At 41.4% G+C, this 22,268-nt stretch overlaps 1 protein-coding gene across 1 annotated transcript in view; it reads right to left on the bottom strand.

Moving 5' to 3' along the window:
* The window catches only part of DOCK5 (dedicator of cytokinesis 5), a 458,078-nt gene that overhangs the window by 281,266 nt on the left and 154,544 nt on the right, over window positions 1-22,268 (bottom strand). Inside the window, exon 23 of the mRNA XM_053718116.1 lies at window positions 13,587-13,698. Within this exon, the coding sequence (XP_053574091.1) occupies window positions 13,587-13,698 (112 nt within the window). The remainder of the gene's footprint in view (window positions 1-13,586; window positions 13,699-22,268) is intronic.

Raw genomic sequence — 22,268 nt, 5'->3', positions numbered from 1 at the left:
CGACCGCTAAGATCATACACAAACTCAGGTAGATTCTTCCTCTAATGCTGCCTGAGAAAAAACAACACACTCCGGTGCTGTTTAAAATAACAAACTTTTGATTGAAGAAATAAAAACTAAGTTTAACAACCACAGTCCTCTCACACGTCCTATCTATTAGTTAGGTGCAAGAGAATGACTGGGTATGACGTAGAGGGGAGGAGCTATATAGCAGCTCTGCTTGGGTGATCCTCTTGCACTTCCTGTTAGGGAGGAGATTATAATCCCATAAGTAATGGATGACCCGTGGGCTGACTACACTTAACAGGAGAAATTATAAATTTCCTTATATGGCAGTTTCAGGAATGGGAAAAAAATGCAAACAGCATAGCCCTCTGATAGAGAAAAAGGCAAGAGGCATATAGGAATGGGGTTTTAAATAATGAAAATATTTGGCGCCAATTATGACGCACAATGGAAACAGAATTTTTTTGGCGCTAACAACATCCGGAAATGACACACTTGCGTCATCGAAGACGCAATCTTGTGAAAGGAACTCGGCGTCAACAAAGACGCTGGAAATGACGAATTTTGTGTCATCGAACCTAACTTCGTGCCAAAAAATCTTGCCCCAAGAATGACGCAATATACTGGCATTTTGTGCCCTCGCAAGCCTAATTTTGCCCGCGAAATTTAATGAAAAACAGTCAATTTGAAAAAAGACTAAACCCCAGGTAATACATTTTTTTTCCTAAAAAATGCTTTTCCCAAATATGAAACTGACAGTCTGCAAAAGGAAATATACATAAACCTGGCAAATATAAGTACAATACATATATTTAGAACTTTATATTAATACATAAAGTGCCAAACCATAGCTGAGAGTGTCTTAAGTAATGAAAACATACTTACAAAAAGACACCCATCCACATATAGCAGATAGCAAAACCAGTAATGAAACAGTTATCAGTAGAGGTAATGGAATATGAGAGTATATCGTCGATCTGAATAAGGGAAGTAGGAGATGAATCTCTACGAACGATAACAGAGAACCTATGAAATAGATCTCCCATGAGGAAAACCATTGCATTCAATAGGTGATACTCCCTTCACATCCCTCTGACATTCACTGTACTCAGAGGAATGGGGCTTCAAAATGCTGAGAAGCGCATATCAACGTAGAATCTAAGGACAAACTTACTTCACCACCTCCATAGGAGGCAAAGTTTGTAAAAACTGAATTGTGGGGGTGGTGAGGGGTGTATTTATAGGCATTTTGAGGTTTGGGAAACATTGCCCCTCCTGGTAGGATTGTATATCCCATACGTCACTAGCTCATTCAACTCTTGCCAATTACATGAAAGAAACATAATTTATGCTTACCAGAGAAATTCCTTTCCTTCCTGGTAGGGAAAGTCCACGACTTAATTCCTTACTGTTGGGAAATAAAACACCTGGCCACTAGGAGGAGGCAAAGACACCCCAGTCAAAGGCTTAAATATCCCTCCCACTTCCCCTATCACCCAGTCATTCTGCCGAGGGAACAAGGAAAAGTAGGAGAAACATCAGGGTATAAAGGTGCCAGAAGAAATAATATAAAAAAAGGAACCGCCCATCAAAAATAAATTACCGGCAGGGTCGTGGACTCTCCCTGCCAGGAAGGAAAGGAATTTATCTGGTGTTGGGAAAACTATACCCAAACTCCAGATTCTGAGGGCACCACAGCCTGCAAAACTTTTCTTCTGAAAGCTGCTTCAACCGAAGTAAACGCATCAAACTTGTAAAATTTAGAAAAAGTGTGTAAGGAGGACCAGGTAGCCGCCTTACAAATCTGATCCATAGAGACTTTGTTCTTAAAAGCCCAGGAGGAAGCCCCTGCTCTAGTGGAATGAGCCGTTATCCTCTCAGGAGGCTGTCGCTCCGCTGTCTCATAAGTTAAGCGGATGACACTCCTCAACCAAAAAGATAAGGAAGTCGTAGTAGCCTTCTGCCCCTAACGCTTCCCCGTATAGATGACAAACAAAGAGGAAGATTGTCTAAATTCCTTAGTAGCCTGAAGATAGAACTTCAAGGCACAAACCACATCTAGATTGTGAAGCAAGCGTTCCTTTGCCGAAGAAGGATTAGGACACAAAGAAGGAACAACAATTTCTTGATTAATGTTACGATTCAACATCACCTTAGGGAGGAACTCTAATTTAGTATGTAAAACCGCCTTATCAGCATGGAAAACAAGATAAGGGGGGTCCCATTGCAAAGCAGAAATCTCTGAAACTCTGCGTGCAGAGGCAATAGCCAACAAAAAAAGAACTTTCCAAGATAACAATTTAATGTCAACAGTATGCATAGGCTCAAACGGAGCCTGTTGCAAAACACTAAGAATAAGATTGAGGCTCCAAGGCGGAGCCCCAGATCTAAACACAGGTCTGATCCTAGTCAGAGCCTTATCAAAGGACTGCACGTCCGGAAGCTCAGCCAATCTCTTGTGCAGTAACACCGACAGGGCCAATATCTGTTTCTTCAGGGAACTAGTAGATAGACCCTTCTCCAATCCATCCTGGAGAAAAGATAAAATTCTGGAAACCTTAACCTTATGCCAGGAAAAGCAACACTCGTTACACCAGTACAAGTAAGTCCTCCACACTTTATGGTAGATACAACGAGTAACTGGCTTATGAGCTTGAACCAGAGTGTCGATAACACTCTCAGAACCCTCACTTGGCTAAGACTAAGCGTTCAATCTCAGCTTCAGAGAATATAGATTTTGATGAACGAAGGGACCCTGCATCAGCAGATCTCTGCAACAAGGTAACCTCCACTGAGGACATGAGGACATCACCACCAGATCCGCAAACCACGTCCTTCATGGCCACAATGGAGCAATCAGAATCACTGATGCTCGCACCTGCTTGATGCGAGCCACCACACAAGGGTGAAGCGGTAATGGAGGAAAAAGATATACGAGTCTGAACCTCCATGGTACTAATAGGGCATCTATTAGTTCCGCCTGAGAATCCCTTGACTCGTACCTGGGTAGCTTGATAATGATGTGGGATGCCATGAAATCTATCTCCGGCGTCCCCCACTTGCTGCATATCTCTGCAAACACCTCAGGGTGGAGGGACCATTCCCCTGGGTGAAAGGATTGCCTGCTGAGGAAGTCGGATTCCCAGTTGTCCACACCCGGAATGTGGATCAGTGTACATCTGTGAGTTTCTGCCCACTCTAGAATTTGAGATACTTCTCTCATCGCCTTCTTACTCCCCCCTGATGGTTGATGTAGGCAACCGAGGTTAAATTGTCTGTTTGGAATCTGATAAACTGGGACAAACCCAAAAGGGGCCAAGCCATAAAGGCATTGAAGATTGCCCAGAGTTCCAATATATTGATCGTAAGGAAGGACTCCTGAGTCCACAGCCCTTGTGCCTTCTTGGCACCCCAAACGGCTCCCCAGCTGGAAAGGCTTGTGTTTGTAGTCACAATCTCCCAGGACGGTCTCAAGAAGCACGTGCCTTGGGACAGATGATCTGGACAGAGCCACCAAGAGAGCGAGTCTCGACAGGTTGTCCAGCATCATCTGTTGAGACAGATCTGAATGGTCTCCGTTCCATTGTCTCAGCATGCATAGTTGTAAGAATCTGAGACGGAATCTGGCAAAGGGAATGATGTCCATACAGGACACCATGAGTCCGATCACCTCCATACACTGGGCCACTGAGGGTCTCAAGGAGGCCTGGAGGGCAAGACATGCAGAAGTTATCTTGCAACATCTCTGATCTGTGAGAAATATTCTCATGGATATGGAGTCTATTATTGTCCACAGAAAATTCACCCTCGTACTTTGAGTAAGAGAACTCTTTTCCAAGCTTATCTTCCATCCATGTGATCAAAGAAGAGTGAGAAGGGACTCTGAGTGTTCTTCCGCTAGACAAAAAGATGGTGCCTGTACCAACATATCGTCCAGGTAAGGCACTACTGCAATACCTTCAAAAATATCCATGGAGCAGTAGCAAGGCCAAAAGGAAGAGCTATGAACTGGAAGTGCTGGTACAGAAAGGCAAACCTCAGGAACTGAAAATGTTCCCTGTGTATCGGAACGTTAAGGTATGCATCCTTCAGGTCTCTGGTGGCACATAAACTGTCCTTCCTGAACCAGAGGAAGGATTGACCGTATTGTCTCTATCTTGAAAGAGGGAACACTCAGAAACTTGTTTAGGCACTTTAGGTCCAGAATTGGATGAAAAGTTCCCTCCTTTTTTGGAACCATGAAAAGGTTTGAATATCTTTCTGCTGTAGGTACCGGGACAATTATTCCTAAAGACACGCAACCTTAAAAGGAAGACCTCTTTTCTGGTCTTGTAGACAGTCTGGAAAATAGGAATCTGCCCCTGGGCGGATAAGATTTGAACCCTATCCAGCATCCCTGAGATACAACCTCCAGGACCCAAGGATCCTGTACATCCTGGAACCATGTACCTGAAAAAAGAGACGTCTGCCCCCTACTCGATCCGATCCGGGATCGGGGGCCGTCCCTTCATGACGATTTGTTCTCGGCGGGCTTCTTAGTCTGTTTGGACTTATTCCAGGACTGAGCCGGCTTCCAAGTACTCTTGGGCTGCTCTGACTTGGATGAGGATTGCTGTCGTTGTGAATTGTCAGGACGAAAGGAACGAAAATTAGACAAATGCCGTCCCTTAGGCCTATTCTTCTTATACTGCGGTAGGAAGGAATCCTTCCCTCCGGTAACCGTAGAAATAATGGAGTCCAGCCCTGGACCGAATAAAATCTTCCCTTTGAATGGAATAGAAAGGAGTCTGGATTTAGAAGTCATATCCGCAGACCAAGACTTCAACCAGAGAGCATGGCGGGTTAGGACAGCAAAGCCAGAAGCCTTTGCATTTAGTCAAATAATATGCATATTCGCGTCACAGATGAAGGAGTTAGCAATTCTCAGAGATTTAATTCTCTCCTGAATATCCTCGAGGAAAGTCTCCATCTCAATGAGCTCTGACAGAGTGTCGCACCAGTAGGTAGCTGCTTCAACAACCGTGGCTACAGCTTCCGCCGGTTGAAATAAAAACCCTGTATGTTGAAACATCTTCCTCAGAAAAGTTTCCATTTTCTTATCCATAGGCTCTCTAAAAGAAGAACTATCCTCCAGAGAGATAGTAGTACGCTTAGCCAGCAAAGAAACAGCGCCATCCACCTTAGGGATGGAGCCCCACAAATCTAATTGAGAGTCAGGGACCGGGAATAATTTTTTTAAAAGTAGACAAGGGGGAAAAAGAAGTTCCTATTCTTTCCAATTCGTTACTAATAATGTTCACCATCTTAACTGGCACAGGGAAAGTCAGAGGGACCTTCCTGTCTTCATAAACCCTGTCTCTAGAACCTCTAGCGTAGACAGAACCTCCTTTAATAAAAAACGCAGATGCTCAATTTTAAATCTAAAGGAGGGTTCCTCTGCTGAAGGAGGTTAAGAAACTGAAGTTTCCGACTCAGAAAGTTCACCCTCTGAAGCTACAGAGGTTAACTCATCCTCAGATAGCTGGGACATATTAGCTAAATCCGACAAATATTTAGATGACTCTAGGTCAGGAGAACTATGTTTAACCTTTCTCTTACGTTTGCTAGAGGAAGGTAAGGCCCTCAGGGCCACAGACACTGCTGATTGTAACTAATGGCCCTGTTAGTGAGTGGACTACGGTACATTATCCAAAAAATAAAAATAAAAATAAGAATAAAAATAAATCTAATAATACCACCTGGAATAACTACCAGCCCACTAATAACACTAATGAACAGTGGACAAATGACAACAGACGAAACCATTATTCTTACAATGGTAACACTCACTGGCAGAGAGATAGAGATCATCCGCCCTATGGTTCAGATCATAGTGGCTACAGACATCAGGGCGAATATAATAGAGGACATCGATCCAATTATAACAGTCCTTATTATGGATATAGATCTGATCATAGAAATCCTAAGGAGAATAGGAATGTCAACTCTGTACAGCATCCTAATGGGCACCAGGACCCTATAAATGATATAGTAATACCATCAAATCGTGCTGTAGGAAATTACCATCAAACCCATGGTGATCCAGCTTATCAGCACACATCATTTAACTATGGCCATGGATACATGAGAGATAATTCTCATGGCGACCAGGGTCCCTCACATACCAGGAGGGCTACTACGAGCAGCCATGAGATTACACCATCTAGAATGTCTAATAATGCTGGTGCAAACGCATATCCCAGCCACAATTTTGGCCCCGGCGCGATTTCGAGCCCTTTCATCCCTAACGATAGTCATGCTACCATTTCTGACACTGATTCTCCTAATCATTTTTTAGGGACAGGTCACAGACAATCGTCATGGAAGCAGAAGACGATTGCCAGTTATCTAGAGCCGGTGATCTCTCTCACTGCACCCCCAAAAGGGAAAAGACCTCACGGAAACGAGGGTGCAGAGGACGGAGCACAGCCCGCAAAAAGGCAAGATTACAGACCCTAAGTAAGGGTATCTTTAATCTATCGTCACATGCCCTATCTAATGACGAAATTCGGGTATTGGGCAAAGGTCTTTCTTTTAGTCCCACCAACAAACATAACGTTTTTTCACTTTTTGTGGATCTGAACCGGTTTACCCAAAAACTGTCATTGCAAAAATATTTTGCAGAAAAGACACTGAAGAATAGTACACTGATGCCTATTCTGACAGACACTATGGGGGCCAGACTCAGTCAAGAAGTGGTTCCTGTTATTGAACCGGACACTTTTATTGACCAACTGTGTGAGGGATATATACATACCAACTTTAAAAATAAATCGAACTTTGTGCCCCAACTGAAAAACAATGCCCATATTGAAATCTTCAGGCAACTTGTCAGTGACGATTTTGATAAAATATCTAAAAAGATCCACGGACAAAACAATCTTTTTCCTAATGAGAAAAAAGCTATGGAAAGTCTGAAAAACAATAAATCTATTGTCATAAGACAAGCCGATAAAGGCGGAGGGGTTGTGCTTCAAGACCTAGCTGATTATTTAACAGAGGCACGGAAAATTCTATTTGATGTTAACTATTATATGAAATTGAACTCTGATCCCACTACGAGGTTCAAATCCTCTCTTAAAGATATTGTTGATTCTGCCTTCAAAGAAGGTATACTCCACAAAAAAGAGAGGGATTTCCTGGTACCTGACGAGCCCAATTTGGCATTTTATTACCATTTGCCAAAGATACACAAAAACCCCTCATGCCCACCAGGTCGACCAATTATAGCGGGGATAGGCAGTTTAACTGACAACGTATCCTCATACGTTGATCACTTTCTGCAGAAATATGTCCGGGGTCTCGATTCTTATATTCAAGATTCCACAGACCTCCTTAAGAAATTAGAGGGACTGAATATCACACCTGACTTGGTGTGGATCACCTGTGATGTTCAGGCTCTATACTCAAATATTGCACATAATTTGGGTATGGAGGCAGTGTCTGAATTTCTGGACCAAGATTTTTATCTATCTATCAACCAGAAAGAGTTTCTACTACAGCTCATTTCTTTCATCCTGGAGCACAATTATTTTGTGTTCCAGGACGAATTTTTTCTTCAAACTAAAGGTACTGCCATGGGTACCAGGTTCGCCCCTAGTTACGCGAATTTGTTTATGGGTCATTTTGAAAACCGTTATATCTATGACTCTCATTTTGGGGCGAGCCTGGTATTCTATGGCAGATACATTGACGATTTGATTTTTAAATGGAGGGGCAATGAGGAATCAGCCATATCTTTTGTGGAACACTTGAATTCCAATGACAGGGGCGTGACTTTCACTAGTTCAATAAATAATAAATCAATTGTATATTTGGACCTGAATTTAAGCTTTAATGAAGGTAAGGTGACTAGTACAACCTATTTCAAAACGGTTGACTGCAATAGTTATTTGGACTTCAAAAGTTGTAATTTCCATGCTTGGAAACAAAATGTACCATATGGTCAGTTCAAACGTATTCGCCGCAATTGCAGCACGTTATCTGACTATGATTCTCAAAGTCAGGTCTTGAAGGAACGTTTTCTGGAAAAGAACTATCCACTTAATATTATAGATAAAGGTTACAAAAGGGCTATATTAGATGATAGGAACGGGTATTTTACAAATTTAAACAAACATTTGGGACAAGAAACTAATAACTTTAATGAAAATCCTCTTTTTATTACACAATATAATTCTAATCATAAACTGATTAGAAATGTGCTGGCTAAACATTGGGACATTTTGACTAAGGATCCCATTCTGGGTAAGTCGATAGGTACCAAACCAAAAGTTGTCTACAGGAGAGCCCCCACTTTAAAAACTTTGCTTGCTCCCAGCAAGATAGTGAAACACAAGAGACAACCAGCTCCTATAACATCTAAACCTACTGCACCAATTTTTGGCGCTTTTAGATGTAGAGTGAGCAGATGTAAGATGTGTCATTCGATTGACACCAAACAAAAAACTTTTCGATCTACTATCACTAATAGATCTTATTCTATTATTGGACATATTTCCTGTGCATCAACTTATGTTGTATATCTTCTCACCTGCCTGTGTGGCATCCAATATGTGGGTCGAACCTGTAGGCGGTTCAGCACTAGGTGGTCTGAACATAAACGTAATATGAGGAAGAATTACAAGCACCATAGCGTCTCTAGACACTGTAACATCATACACAATGGTGACACCAATTGCTTCTCTGTGACTCCTTTAGAACATATACCTAAATCCTATATTTATAATAGGTACTTTAGATTAAGACAAAGAGAAACGTATTGGATTCACGTTTTGAAATGTATGCATCCAGATGGGCTAAATTTGTGTATTGACCTAGCAGCTTTCCATTAACTAGGGCCTATTATTAGAGCTGTCCACAGTCACCTCACTCCATCTTCATCTTATTACCTAGTCTAGTTAGCGACTGTATATAATGTCCGCTTAAGTACCATTGATGAGTTTAGTCACATTGATAGTGGATGTGTATGGGACGCCAGGTCCTGTGGACCTGCGTATTGCCCCTTTATGCCCCTCTGATTCTATGTTGGAATCTTTAGTCTGATCCCGATCTATTACACCTTCCCATCTGCTTGCCCCCCTATCCCCCTGCCCCCGCCCCTCCTTCTACTCCCCCCCCCTCCCGTCCTTCCTCCTATATTTTTTTTCCCCCTTATCCCCCTGCCCCCGCCCCTCCTCCCACTCTCCCGATATACCCCCCCCTCCCGTCCCTCCTCCTATTCTCCCCCCCCCCTTTTTATATAGCCACTGTCATATAGCCTCCCTGGCATACTGGCAGCCAATGTCGGAATTTTAATAGTATCTTTCTGGTTATTTAATACTTCGAGTTTTCTACTGATACTCGAATATTATGATGTACTGATATACACACATCGAGTCACGATTTTGTGCGATTCGATGTTTTAATCTATTAGGTTTTAGGTTGTTATAGGAACATTTAATTTAATTTTATTTTTCTTATGTATGATATGCATGTTAATGATTTCTGCATGATTAGATTAAATTTGAATAATTACTGTTGATCCAGAATGTTTTAATGTATATTCATTTTATAAGCATGTTATTTTTTAAGTCCATCCTCAGCTCCGGCTCCTTAGACACCTCCCCATTGATTAACATCCTATTACTAAGTTATTTTTACTTGGAGGTGTGTCAGCAGCTGGAACTCTTTGTGATTGGCACAGGTGTGTTATAAATAGAGCAGGTATATCCATGTATTAGTATCAGCCTGATGAAACGACTATATGTTGAGAAACGCGTTGCTGGACGCATGTTTTTATCTGTTTATACTCAATAAATATTTCTTTGAGTATATCACACCTGCCTGTTTCCTAATATTGTTGCCGTTAGTGCAATTTTGGTCTTGTTCCTGACTCCTCCGTGGAGGTTTGCTGTGCCGAGTTTCCATCCACCCCATTGGCTCCTCTGCTGGGTCGACTCTGACGCTGTCTGCCGAGTGACGTCTGCTGTAGCGTATCGAGCTTGCGCTGGTCTGACGGGCGACTTTTGGTTCCGTCCTGCTTGTCTGGGTACACGGTTGTACCGCCACTCTTGTGAGTAACACTCTGTGGGGGGGTCCGCTGCTACTGCTCTCCTATGTTGTCTAAGACGATACTTGTCCCATGAGGCGCCTCTTCTATCTGTCTTCCACAGGTTCCCGACTTTCATCTACAACTTTCCAAGAGAGCTGCCTGGATTGCCGTTGCTGAATCCGCCACCTTACACCTGTTTGTGATCATTTGCGCACTTCCATAGAGACTCCATTTGTTCTCTTATATCTTGTGATTGTAACTGCACGGTAAAGTCCGCAGGAAAAAAGCACCCTCCAGATGGGGGATTAGTTGAGCCGTGGGGAACTGCATGTGGAGCGGGTACAGTAGAAAGGGTAGTAATCTCTCGGGACACAGATTCCTGAGAGGTAGACGGCTCAGAGGGGCTAATAGCGCTATGAGTATTAGCAGGCTTGTCTCCTTTCTTAGACTTTAGAACAGTGCTTAGGCAAATGGAACAAAACTGAGCAGGCTAGCAAACCACGGCTGGCTCACAGTATAAACAGGAATTAATAATCAGTCCAGAAGGAGCAAAACCTTCTAATGTAGTATCAGAGTCCTCCATAGCCAAGATATATCCACAGAAGGACAGACAAAAAGAACGCTTTTATTTAACAAATGGCACCTTTATAATCCCAACTCACCACCTCCTAGACCCAGAAAGCTAACAGTGAAAACCCTCTCCTTAGGAGTGACGTCCGCAGCAGGATCTTAGGAAAATGAAAAGACTGCACCCGGTCACGTGGTGCGTAGGACAGGACTTCCCCTGCTATGAAAAAGGCGCTAAGCTATTATGAGCTGCGCAACACTCAAAAACGAAAGTGAAACCTGTTTTTTTCCAAGCCAAAAGCACACAGTCTATGAGCCCAAAAAACTCACATTAAAGCAGTTATAAATAACCCCTAGCTGTTCAAATAATCTCCCTCAAGGAGATATTAACCCTTGATCTTATCACTGCATAAAGGAGTCACACTGTGACCCTGTATAGAAAAAGTGTATATATAAAACGGTCTTACCCTCCAGGATCCATGCTGTGGAACAGGCACAGCCTCTCAAGTGTGACAGTCTTGCAGCGACGCTCTGACATAGACTTGAGTGAGTAACAACAAGCAGTGACTCTAGTCAACACTGATTGCTCAGGAGCTGTTAGGCAACAGTCTGGATGGGTTCGCAGAAAAAATTTCCCCGCATCTTCAGACTCCAACTTTCATCAATACTCTCACTGAGAGGTTGACACGATTACTTAAAACTCCAGTCCTTTCCTGAAGGGAACATACCCATTATAGGACTATCCAAATCTTCTGACACTTCTCTGCCACCTCCTATAGTGACGAAAGGCAAAAAATGACTGGGGGATAGGGGAAGTGGGAGGGACATTTAAGCCTTTGGCTGGGGTGTCTTTGCCTACTCCTGGTGGCCAGGTGTTGTATTTCCCAACAGTAAGGAATTAAGTCGTGGACTCTCCCTGCCTTATGGAAGGAAAACTTCAATGTTAGAAATATGGAAATGATTAGCAAAAAAAAAAAAATGCAGCCATTATCTATAAGATTAGGCATGTAAATAGTTTGATTATCTAGCCTGTACTTTTTGGGGGATTGGTGAAAAAAAAGCAAGCAGAAGTTGTTGAAATGTAAAGCTTTAACATTTTCTTAGTTTGCATGTGTGCAGTAGTAAGAACACACTGGGGGAAAAATAAGCTAGGCCCAGTAGTGTTTTTCCATAGATTCCCTCAACCGAGATGACTAGAACTCAATAAATCAATAAAGGATGTTTGCAATTAATCAAGATGCCAACTGTTTTTGCTTCCTGTGCATCTGATAAAAATAAGAGGGACTTAACTCCTTAAGTGCTGGGTTATTTCACACACCTGGACTAAGCTGCTCTGGAGTTTTTTTTTAAATGCTAATGATATGTAAAGGGATAGTAAAGTCAAAATGAAATTTGAAATAGATTCCCAATTTGCTTCTATTGTCAAATGTGCTTTTTTACAGGGAGCTAACTAAATGCATCTGGTGAGCCAATAACAAGAGGCATATATGTAAGTTATAAATAAAGGGTTAAACTATGGCATTAACTTTACTTGTTTATATATATATATATATATATATATATATATATATATATATATACATACACACTGTATACATACATATATATATATATATATATATATATATATATATATATATATATATATATATATACACACATATAGATTCACAGAAGAAATGTCCAGGCACTCCACCGGATTAGATAAAAATATAAACTTTTATTTGATAGAAGATCATCATAAAACCAGGTAAGTCCATAGTTAAGTACACTAAGACTGGCAGCAAAATACACAAGAAAAGTGCAGAGTAGGTTAGCTGGGTTCCCATGTGGCATATATATATATATACACACACACACACTCACACATAAATTATTAACTAATTAAAGTGATGGTAAACTCGTATCAAGTGTTCAACATATTTACAAATGCGCAATTAGCGTAAGAGTTGCGCATGCGCATTCCATCGCAATTAGGGAGTTCAGAGCACGGGAGCGGGCAGGTCCTATTTAACATGGGGCGCATGGTGAGCAGATGATTGGCTAAAACTTATGTCAATCAAAGCAGCCCCTGTGAAAAATTTAGAGAGAGGCGGATTATAACAGTGTACCGTTACTGTAATAAAATTGAAGTTACTAAGTAAAAAGATGTTTTTTATATTATAAAAGCATATCGATGTGCTAGTTAAGGTAAGAGCTTCTAAAATACACTTGATACGAATTTACCATCACTTTAATTAAACATTTTATGTGGAATTGAATTTTGAGTTTAAAGTGAAGGTAAAGTTCGCCCGATCGCATTATCTAATTATACTAGTCACCCTAAATGAATAGTACTTTCATTCATCAGTTTTTTTTTAGTCGAAGTATAAACTGAGTTTTAGAGCTTTAAACTTACTTTTTTTTGAGCCGTAAATTCAACCCGTCATAATTTTTTTTTCATTTAATTTGCAGGTCACGTTTTTTTATCTGCCTATTGAAATCCTGGCCGTTAGGCGGACGTGAAACTACGTCATCCACCTAAGGGATGATCTGCGCAGGCATTTATAGAAAAAAAATTGAGATCGCAGATTACCGCTCTATACGTCACTCTCTCACTAAGATCAGGAAATGGATGTTGGAAGGAGTTATTAACAGAACGGTAGGTAAATATAAAACAAGAAAACAAGATTATTGTATAATTATATAATAAATTGTAAAAATAAAGTTAACTATTTTATTATTTAAACTAGGAAGAATTTGCTACTGTTTACAGATAGGTAAAACTTTACCTTCACTTTAATGTCCCTTTAGCAATGAAGAACCAAATAAACTAGTAATATATACATTTTTATAGATTTATTTTAAGGAGTTAAAAAAACACCTTTAACATCACCCTCTTTCGCAATAAATAAAATGGCAGCTGATGTAATATACTAAAACCTGATCATCTGAAACACACCTTAATTTTCACAGCCTCCTCTAGAGGTCGGTCCATTAGCTCATTGAAAGAAAGAAAAAGCTGATGTATGGAGTCATTAAATTGACCTTTGCCCTCATCCTGTCCATAAAACCTGAAAAACCAGACAAAGAGGTTAAGTGTGTAAGCTTTCATGTTTACCCATTTCCTATTGGCAGACATAATCCTATATCTCCTACATACATTACTCCGTTAAACACAGGTGCATACTGTTTTGCTTTTTATGATCTTTCTTCATTTTCTTAAAGTGAAATTGTACACTAGATTTTTCTTTGCATAAATGTTTTGTAGATGATCCATTTATATAGCCCATCTGGTAGTGTTTTTTTAAAAATGTATAGTTTTGCTTTTTTTTTTTTTTAAGAACATTATGCTGATTTTCAGACATCAAACCAAGCCCAACAGTACCAGATGTATACACAGGTTTACAGACTCCTGCTCGCTCCTGTTTATATTATCTGTCGTGTCATATGCCGGGAAGGGGGCTGCTCTTCTTGCTTCCCAAGCCCCTTTCAGTGGGTGTTCCTGCCTAACCTCATCAACAGTGCTAAACTTGAAGCTTGTAAGTACGTTTTTAAAAGGTTTTATACTGGATTTTTAGATCAGTATCTGTGCATATTCTTCTTTATAGTAGTGTCTATTACATTCAGTTATATAAAAATTGGTGTATACTGTCCCTTTAATGTAATACAATCCCGGTAAATTGGAAATTGTATGAAAGAACCTTTTTTTTATTTTTTTACAGTGTTATTTAGCATATGATGAATCTCTACGACTGATAACAGAGAACCTATGAAATAGACCCCCGTTAGGGAAATCATCGTATTCAAATAAGCGATACTCCCTTCACGTCCCTCTGACATTCGCTGTACTCTGAGAGGAATCGGGCTTCAACAATGCTGAGAAGCGCATATCAACGTAGAAATCTTTAGCACAAACTTACTTCACCACCTCCATAGGAGGCAAAGTTTGTAAAACTGAATTGTGGGTGTGGTGAGGGGTGTATTTATAGGCATTTTGAGGTTTGGGAAACTTTGCCCCTCCTGGTAGGATTGTATATCCCATATGTCACTAGCTCATGGACTCTTGCCAATTACATGAAAGAAATACCATAATGGGTCCTTTTAAGTATGCAGGTTCATGGAGAAGGTACATAGTTTATATGACACACTCAACGTGCAGAGCTTAAAGGGACAGTATACACCAATTTTCATATAACTGCATGTAATAGACCCTACTATAAAAAAGAATATGCACAGATACCGATATAAAAATCCAGTATGAAATCTTTTAAAAACTTACTTAGAAGCTTCCAATTTAGAACCGTTGATGAGGTTAGTCTGGGACACCCACTGAAAGGGGCTAGGAAAACAATAAGAGCACACACTCCCCCTCCCTGCATGTGAAAAGACAGATAACAAACAGGAGCCAGTAGGAGTCTGTAAACGCACGTATACATCTGACACTGTGGGGCTTGGTTAGGAGTCTGATAATCAGCACAATATTATAAAAAAATAAGCAAAACTATACATTTTTATAAAAACGCTCCCAGATGGGCTATATAAAAGGATCATCTACAAAACATTTATACAAAGAAAAATCTAGTGCATAAATATTTCCTTCTTAATGAATTTCAAATGAAGTTTATATACCAAGGTATTGAGTAAAACAGCATTTGCTGAAAGTTGCCCCACTCCATTGTTTAGACAGCCCCTTCTGTCATGTAAACAAAACACTTTCACTCTGATGTAACAGAGACTTACAAACTGCTTCTGCCATCCATGTAATACTCCTAGCTGATAGTCATGAAGGTAGCTATTATTTTTCCCTCTATGTACCAGGTAAAAATGCTTTACATATATCCCAAATATATATTCTTAAAAAAACAGAATTTATGTTTACCTGATAAATTTCTTTCTCCAACGGTGTGTCCGGTCCACGGCGTCATCCTTACTTGTGGGATATTCTCTTCCCCAACAGGAAATGGCAAAGAGCCCAGCAAAGCTGGTCACATGATCCCTCCTAGGCTCCGCCTACCCCAGTCATTCGACCGACGTTAAGGAGGAATAATAGCATAGGAGAAACCATATGGTACCGTGGTGACTGTAGTTAAAGAAAATAAATTATCAGACCTGATTAAAAAACCAGGGCGGGCCGTGGACCGGACACACCGTTGGAGAAAGAAATTTATCAGGTAAACATAAATTCTGTTTTCTCCAACATAGGTGTGTCCGGTCCACGGCGTCATCCTTACTTGTGGGAACCAATACCAAAGCTTTAGGACACGGATGAAGGGAGGGAGCAAATCAGGTCACCTAAATGGAAGGCACCACGGCTTGCAAAACCTTTCTCCCAAAAATAGCCTCAGAAGAAGCAAAAGTATCAAACTTGTAAAATTTGGTAAAAGTGTGCAGTGAAGACCAAGTCGCTGTCCTACATATCTGATCAACAGAAGCCTCGTTCTTGAAGGCCCATGTGGAAGCCACAGCCCTAGTGGAATGAGCTGTGATTCTTTCGGGAGGCTGCCGTCCGGCAGTCTCGTAAGCCAATCTGATGATGCTTTTAATCCAAAAAGAGAGAGAGGTAGAAGTTGCTTTTTGACCTCTCCTTTTACCTGAATAAACAACAAACAAGGAAGATGTTTGTCTAAAATCCTTTGTAGCATCTAAATAGAATTTTAGAGCGCGAACAACATCCAAATTGTGCAACAAGCGTTCCTTCTTTGAAACTGGTTTCGGACACAGAGAAGGTACGATAATCTCCTGGTTAATGTTTTTGTTAGAAACAACTTTTGGAAGAAAACCAGGTTTAGTACGTAAAACCACCTTATCTGCATGGAACACCAGATAAGGAGGAGAACACTGCAGAGCAGATAATTCTGAAACTCTTCTAGCAGAAGAAATTGCAACTAAAAACAAAACTTTCCAAGATAATAACTTAATATCAACGGAATGTAAGGGTTCAAACGGAACCCCCTGAAGAACTGAAAGAACTAAATTGAGACTCCAAGGAGGAGTCAAAGGTTTGTAAACAGGCTTGATTCTAACCAGAGCCTGAACAAAGGCTTGAACATCTGGCACAGCTGCCAGTTTTTTGTGAAGTAACACCGACAAGGCAGAAATCTGTCCCTTCAGGGAACTTGCCGATAATCCTTTTTCCAATCCTTCTTGAAGGAAGGATAGAATCCTAGGAATCTTAACCTTGTCCCAAGGGAATCCTTTAGATTCACACCAACAGATATATTTTTTCCAAATTTTGTGGTAAATCTTTCTAGTTACAGGCTTTCTGGCCTGAACAAGAGTATCGATAACAGAATCTGAGAAACCTCGCTTCGATAAAATCAAGCGTTCAATCTCCAAGCAGTCAGCTGGAGTGAAACCAGATTCGGATGTTCGAACGGACCCTGAACAAGAAGGTCTCGTCTCAAAGGTAGCTTCCAAGGTGGAGCCGATGACATATTCACCAGATCTGCATACCAAGTCCTGCGTGGCCACGCAGGAGCTATCAAGATCACCGACGCCCTCTCCTGATTGATCCTGGCTACCAGCCTGGGGATGAGAGGAAACGGCGGGAACACATAAGCTAGTTTGAAGGTCCAAGGTGCTACTAGTGCATCCACTAGAGCCGCCTTGGGATCCCTGGATCTGGACCCGTAGCAAGGAACTTTGAAGTTCTGACGAGAGGCCATCAGATCCATGTCTGGAATGCCCCATAGTTGAGTGACTTGGGCAAAGATTTCCGGATGGAGTTCCCACTCCCCCGGATGCAATGTCTGACGACTCAGAAAATCCGCTTCCCAATTTTCCACTCCCGGGATGTGGATAGCAGACAGGTGGCAGGAGTGAGACTCCGCCCATAGAATAATCTTGGTCACTTCTTCCATCGCTAGGGAACTCCTTGTTCCCCCCTGATGGTTGATGTACGCAACAGTCGTCATGTTGTCTGATTGAAACCGTATGAACTTGGTCCTCGCTAGCTGAGGCCAAGCCTTGAGAGCATTGAATATCGCTCTCAGTTCCAGAATATTTATCGGTAGAAGAGATTCTTCCCGAGACCAAAGACCCTGAGCTTTCAGGGATCCCCAGACCGCGCCCCAGCCCATCAGACTGGCGTCGGTCGTGACAATGACCCACTCTGGTCTGCGGAATGTCATCCCTCGTGACAGGTTGTCCAGGGACAGCCACCAACGGAGTGAGTCTCTGGTCCTCTGATTTACTTGTATCTTTGGAGACAAGTCTGTATAGTCCCCATTCCACTGACTGAGCATGCACAGTTGTAATGGTCTTAGATGAATGCGCGCAAAAGGAACTATGTCCATTGCCGCTACCATCAACCCGATCACTTCCATGCACTGAGCTACGGAAGGAAGAGGAACGGAATGAAGTATTCGACAAGAGTCCAGAAGTTTTGTCTTTCTGGCCTCTGTTAGAAAAATCCTCATTTCTGAGGAGTCTATAATTGTTCCCAAGAAGGGAACCCTTGTTGACGGGGATAGAGAACTCTTTTCCACGTTCACTTTCCAGCCGTGCGATCTGAGAAAGGCCAGGACGATGTCCGTGTGAGCCTTTGCTCGAGGGAGGGACGACGCTTGAATCAGAATGTCGTCCAGGTAAGGTACTACTGCAATGCCCCTTGGTCTTAGCACAGCTAGAAGGGACCCTAGTACCTTTGTGAAAATCCTTGGAGCAGTGGCTAATCCGAAAGGAAGCGCCACGAACTGGTAATGTTTGTCCAGGAATGCAAACCTTAGGAACCGATGATGTTCCTTGTGGATAGGAATATGTAGATACGCATCCTTTAAATCCACCGTGGTCATGAATTGACCTTCCTGGATGGAAGGAAGGATAGTTCGAATGGTTTCCATCTTGAACGATGGGACCTTGAGAAATTTGTTTAAGATCTTGAGATCTAGGATTGGTCTGAACGTTCCCTCTTTTTTGGGAACTATGAACAGATTGGAGTAGAACCCCATCCCTTGTTCTCTCAATGGAACAGGATGAATCACTCCCATTTTTAACAGGTCTTCTACACAATGTAAGAACGCCTGTCTTTTTATGTGGTCTGAAGACAACTGAGACCTGTGGAACCTCCCCCTTGGGGGAAGTCCCTTGAATTCCAGAAGATAACCCTGGGAGACTATTTCTAGCGCCCAAGGATCCAGAACATCTCTTGCCCAAGCCTGAGCGAAGAGAGAGAGTCTGCCCCCCACCAAATCCGGTCCCGGATCGGGGGCCGATATTTCATGCTGTCTTGGTAGCAGTGGCAGGTTTCTTGGCCTGCTTTCCCTTGTTCCAGCCTTGCATTGGTCTCCAAGCTGGCTTGGCCTGAGAAGTATTACCCTCTTGCTTAGAGGACGTAGCACCTTGGGCTGGTCCGTTTTTACGAAAGGGACGAAAATTAGGTCTATTTTTTGCCTTGAAAGGCCGATCCTGAGGAAGGGCATGGCCCTTACCCCCAGTGATATCAGAGATAATCTCTTTCAAGTCAGGACCAAACAGCGTTTTCCCCTTGAAAGGAATGTTTAGTAGCTTGTTCTTGGAAGACGCATCAGCCGACCAAGATTTCAACCAAAGCGCTCTGCGCGCCACAATAGCAAACCCAGAATTCTTAGCCGCTAACTTAGCCAATTGCAAAGAGGCGTCTAGAGTGAAAGAATTAGCCAATTTGAGAGCATTGACTCTGTCCATAATCTCCTCATAAGGAGGAGAGTCACTATCGAGCACCTTAATCAGTTCATCAAACCAGAAATATGCGGCTGTAGTGACAGGGACAATGCATGAAATGGGTTGTAGAAGGTAACCCTGCTGAACAAACATCTTTTTAAGCAAACCTTCTAATTTTTTATCCATAGGATCTTTGAAAGCACAACTATCCTCTATGGGAATAGTGGTGCGTTTGTTTAAAGTAGAAACCGCTCCCTCGACCTTGGGGACTGACTGCCATAAGTCCTTTCTGGGGTCGACCATAGGAAACAATTTTTTAAATATGGGGGGAGGGACGAAAGGAATACCGGGCCTTTCCCATTCTTTATTAACAATGTCCGCCACCCGCTTGGGTATAGGAAAAGCTTCTGGGAGCCCCGGCACCTCTAGGAACTTGTCCATTTTACATAGTTTCTCTGGGATGACCAAATTTTCACAATCATCCAGAGTGGATAATACCTCCTTAAGCAAAATGCGGAGATGTTCCAATTTAAATTTAAAAGTAATCACATCAGATTCAGCCTGCTGAGAAATGTTCCCTAAATCAGTAATTTCTCCCTCAGACAAAACCTCCCTGGCCCCCTCAGATTGGGTTAGGGGCCCTTCAGAGATATTAATATCAGCGTCGTCATGCTCTTCAGTAACTAAAACAGAGCATCCACGCTTACGCTGACAAGGGTTCATTTTGGCTAAAATGTTTTTGACAGAATTATCCATTACAGCCGTTAATTGTTGCATAGTAAGGAGTATTGGCGCGCTAGATGTACTAGGGGCCTCCTGAGTGGGCAAGACTCGTGTAGACGAAGGAGGGAATGATGCAGTACCATGCTTACTCCCCTCACTTGAGGAATCATCTTGGGCATCATTGTCATTATCACATAAATCACATTTATTTAAATGAATAGGAATTCTGGCTTCCCCACATTCAGAACACAGTCTATCTGGTAGTTCAGACATGTTAAACAGGCATAAACTTGATAAGAAAGTACAAAAAACGTTTTGAAATAAAACCGTTACTGTCACTTTAAATTTTAAACTGAACACACTTTATTACTGCAATTGCGAAAAAACATGAAGGAATTGTTCAAAATTCACCAAACTTTCACCACAGTGTCTTAAAGCCTTGAAAATATTGCACACCAATTTTGGAAGCTTTAACCCTTAAAATAACGGAACCGGAGCCGTTTTAAGCTTTAACCCCTTTACAGTCCCTGGTATCTGCTTTGCTGAGACCCAACCAAACCCAAAGGGGAATACGATACCAAATGACGCCTTCAGAAGTCTTTTATAAGTATCAGAGCTCCTCTCACATGCGACTGCATGCCATGCCTCTCAAAAACAAGTGCGCAACACCGGCGCGAAAATGAGACTCTGCCTATGCTTTGGGAAAGCCCCTAAAGAATAAGGTGTCTAAAACAGTGCCTGCCGATATTATTATAACAAAATACCCAGAATAAATGATTCCTCAAGGCTAAATAAGTGTTAATATCAATCGATTTAGCCCAAAAAATGTCTACAGTCTAAATAAGCCCTTGTGAAGCCCTTATTTACAATCGTAATAAACATGGCTTACCGGATCCCATAGGGAAAATGACAGCTTCCAGCATTACATCGTCTTGTTAGAATGTGTCATACCTCAAGCAGCAAAGGACTGCAAACTGTTCCCCCAACTGAAGTTAATTGCTCTCAACAGTCCTGTGTGGAACAGCCATGGATTTTAGTTACGGTTGCTAAAATCATTTTCCTCATACAAACAGAATTCTTCATCTCTTTTCTGTTTCTGAGTAAATAGTACGTACCAGCACTATTTGAAAATAACAAACTCTTGATTGAATAATGAAAAACTACAGTTAAACACTAAAAAACTCTAAGCCATCTCCGTGGAGATGTTGCCTGTACAACGGCAAAGAGAATGACTGGGGTAGGCGGAGCCTAGGAGGGATCATGTGACCAGCTTTGCTGGGCTCTTTGCCATTTCCTGTTGGGGAAGAGAATATCCCACAAGTAAGGATGACGCCGTGGACCGGACACACCTATGTTGGAGAAAAGTATTTTTGTGACTTCTTTTCATTTAGTCTTGAAAAATCGTTCTTATTGCTTTTCCTAAAAAAAAAATTAAATTTATTATTTTTTTTTATTTTTTTTTAAATGTTTTCTCTATCAAAATACCCTGCTCTGGTGCAAAGTAACTAATATAATAATTCCTACTTAAATCATAAATATACATTGATGAGCATTATTATATAAACCCTACTTAGTTGAATGTATACATTCTCTACAGGTTTACCCTATGCACTTTAACCATGTAATTTGTATTCAAATAGAGAAAATTGTGCTCCAATTTCTGCATTATTGTTATTTTCCTTTCTGTCCTAATATTTGTTAATGTTTGTTTCTAACTTGCAAATTAAAGGGACAGGAAACCCCCAAATTTACTTTCATGATTCAGATAATTTTAAACAACTTTCCAATTTACTATGATCAAATTTGCTTCATTCTCTTGTTATCCTTTGCTGAAGGAACAGCATTGCACTACTGGCAGCTAGATGAACACATCTAGTTAACCAATCACAAGAGACAAAAGTGTGCAGGCACCAATAAGCAGCTAGCTCCAACTAGTGTGGAATATGTGTGTATTCTTTTTCAACAAAGGATACCAAGAAAACGAAACACATAAAAAAATAGAAGTGAAATTAAAAGTGTCTTAAAATAACATGCTTTATCTGAATCATGCAAGTTTAATTTTGACTTTCCTATCCCTTTAATGTTCTCTATCAGCTGCTAATATATCTAATGTGCTATTTAATTTAGATTAGCTAATGTATGTTGCCTCTATGGGCTAGATTTATCAAGCAAGGGTGGACAGGGGCGTACATATTTGCCCCTGTCCGCACCAGCTTGCCTCTGGCGGGCAGCAATCCGCTGGCGTAATTCACCATGGCACAAAACCGTTATTTTGCGC

Source organism: Bombina bombina, chromosome 6 (assembly GCF_027579735.1).
Source record: "Bombina bombina isolate aBomBom1 chromosome 6, aBomBom1.pri, whole genome shotgun sequence".
Taxonomy (NCBI): domain Eukaryota; kingdom Metazoa; phylum Chordata; class Amphibia; order Anura; family Bombinatoridae; genus Bombina; species Bombina bombina.
The sequence above is the reverse complement of the archived record's forward strand: the minus strand, read 5'-3'. Positions and strand labels throughout refer to the sequence as shown.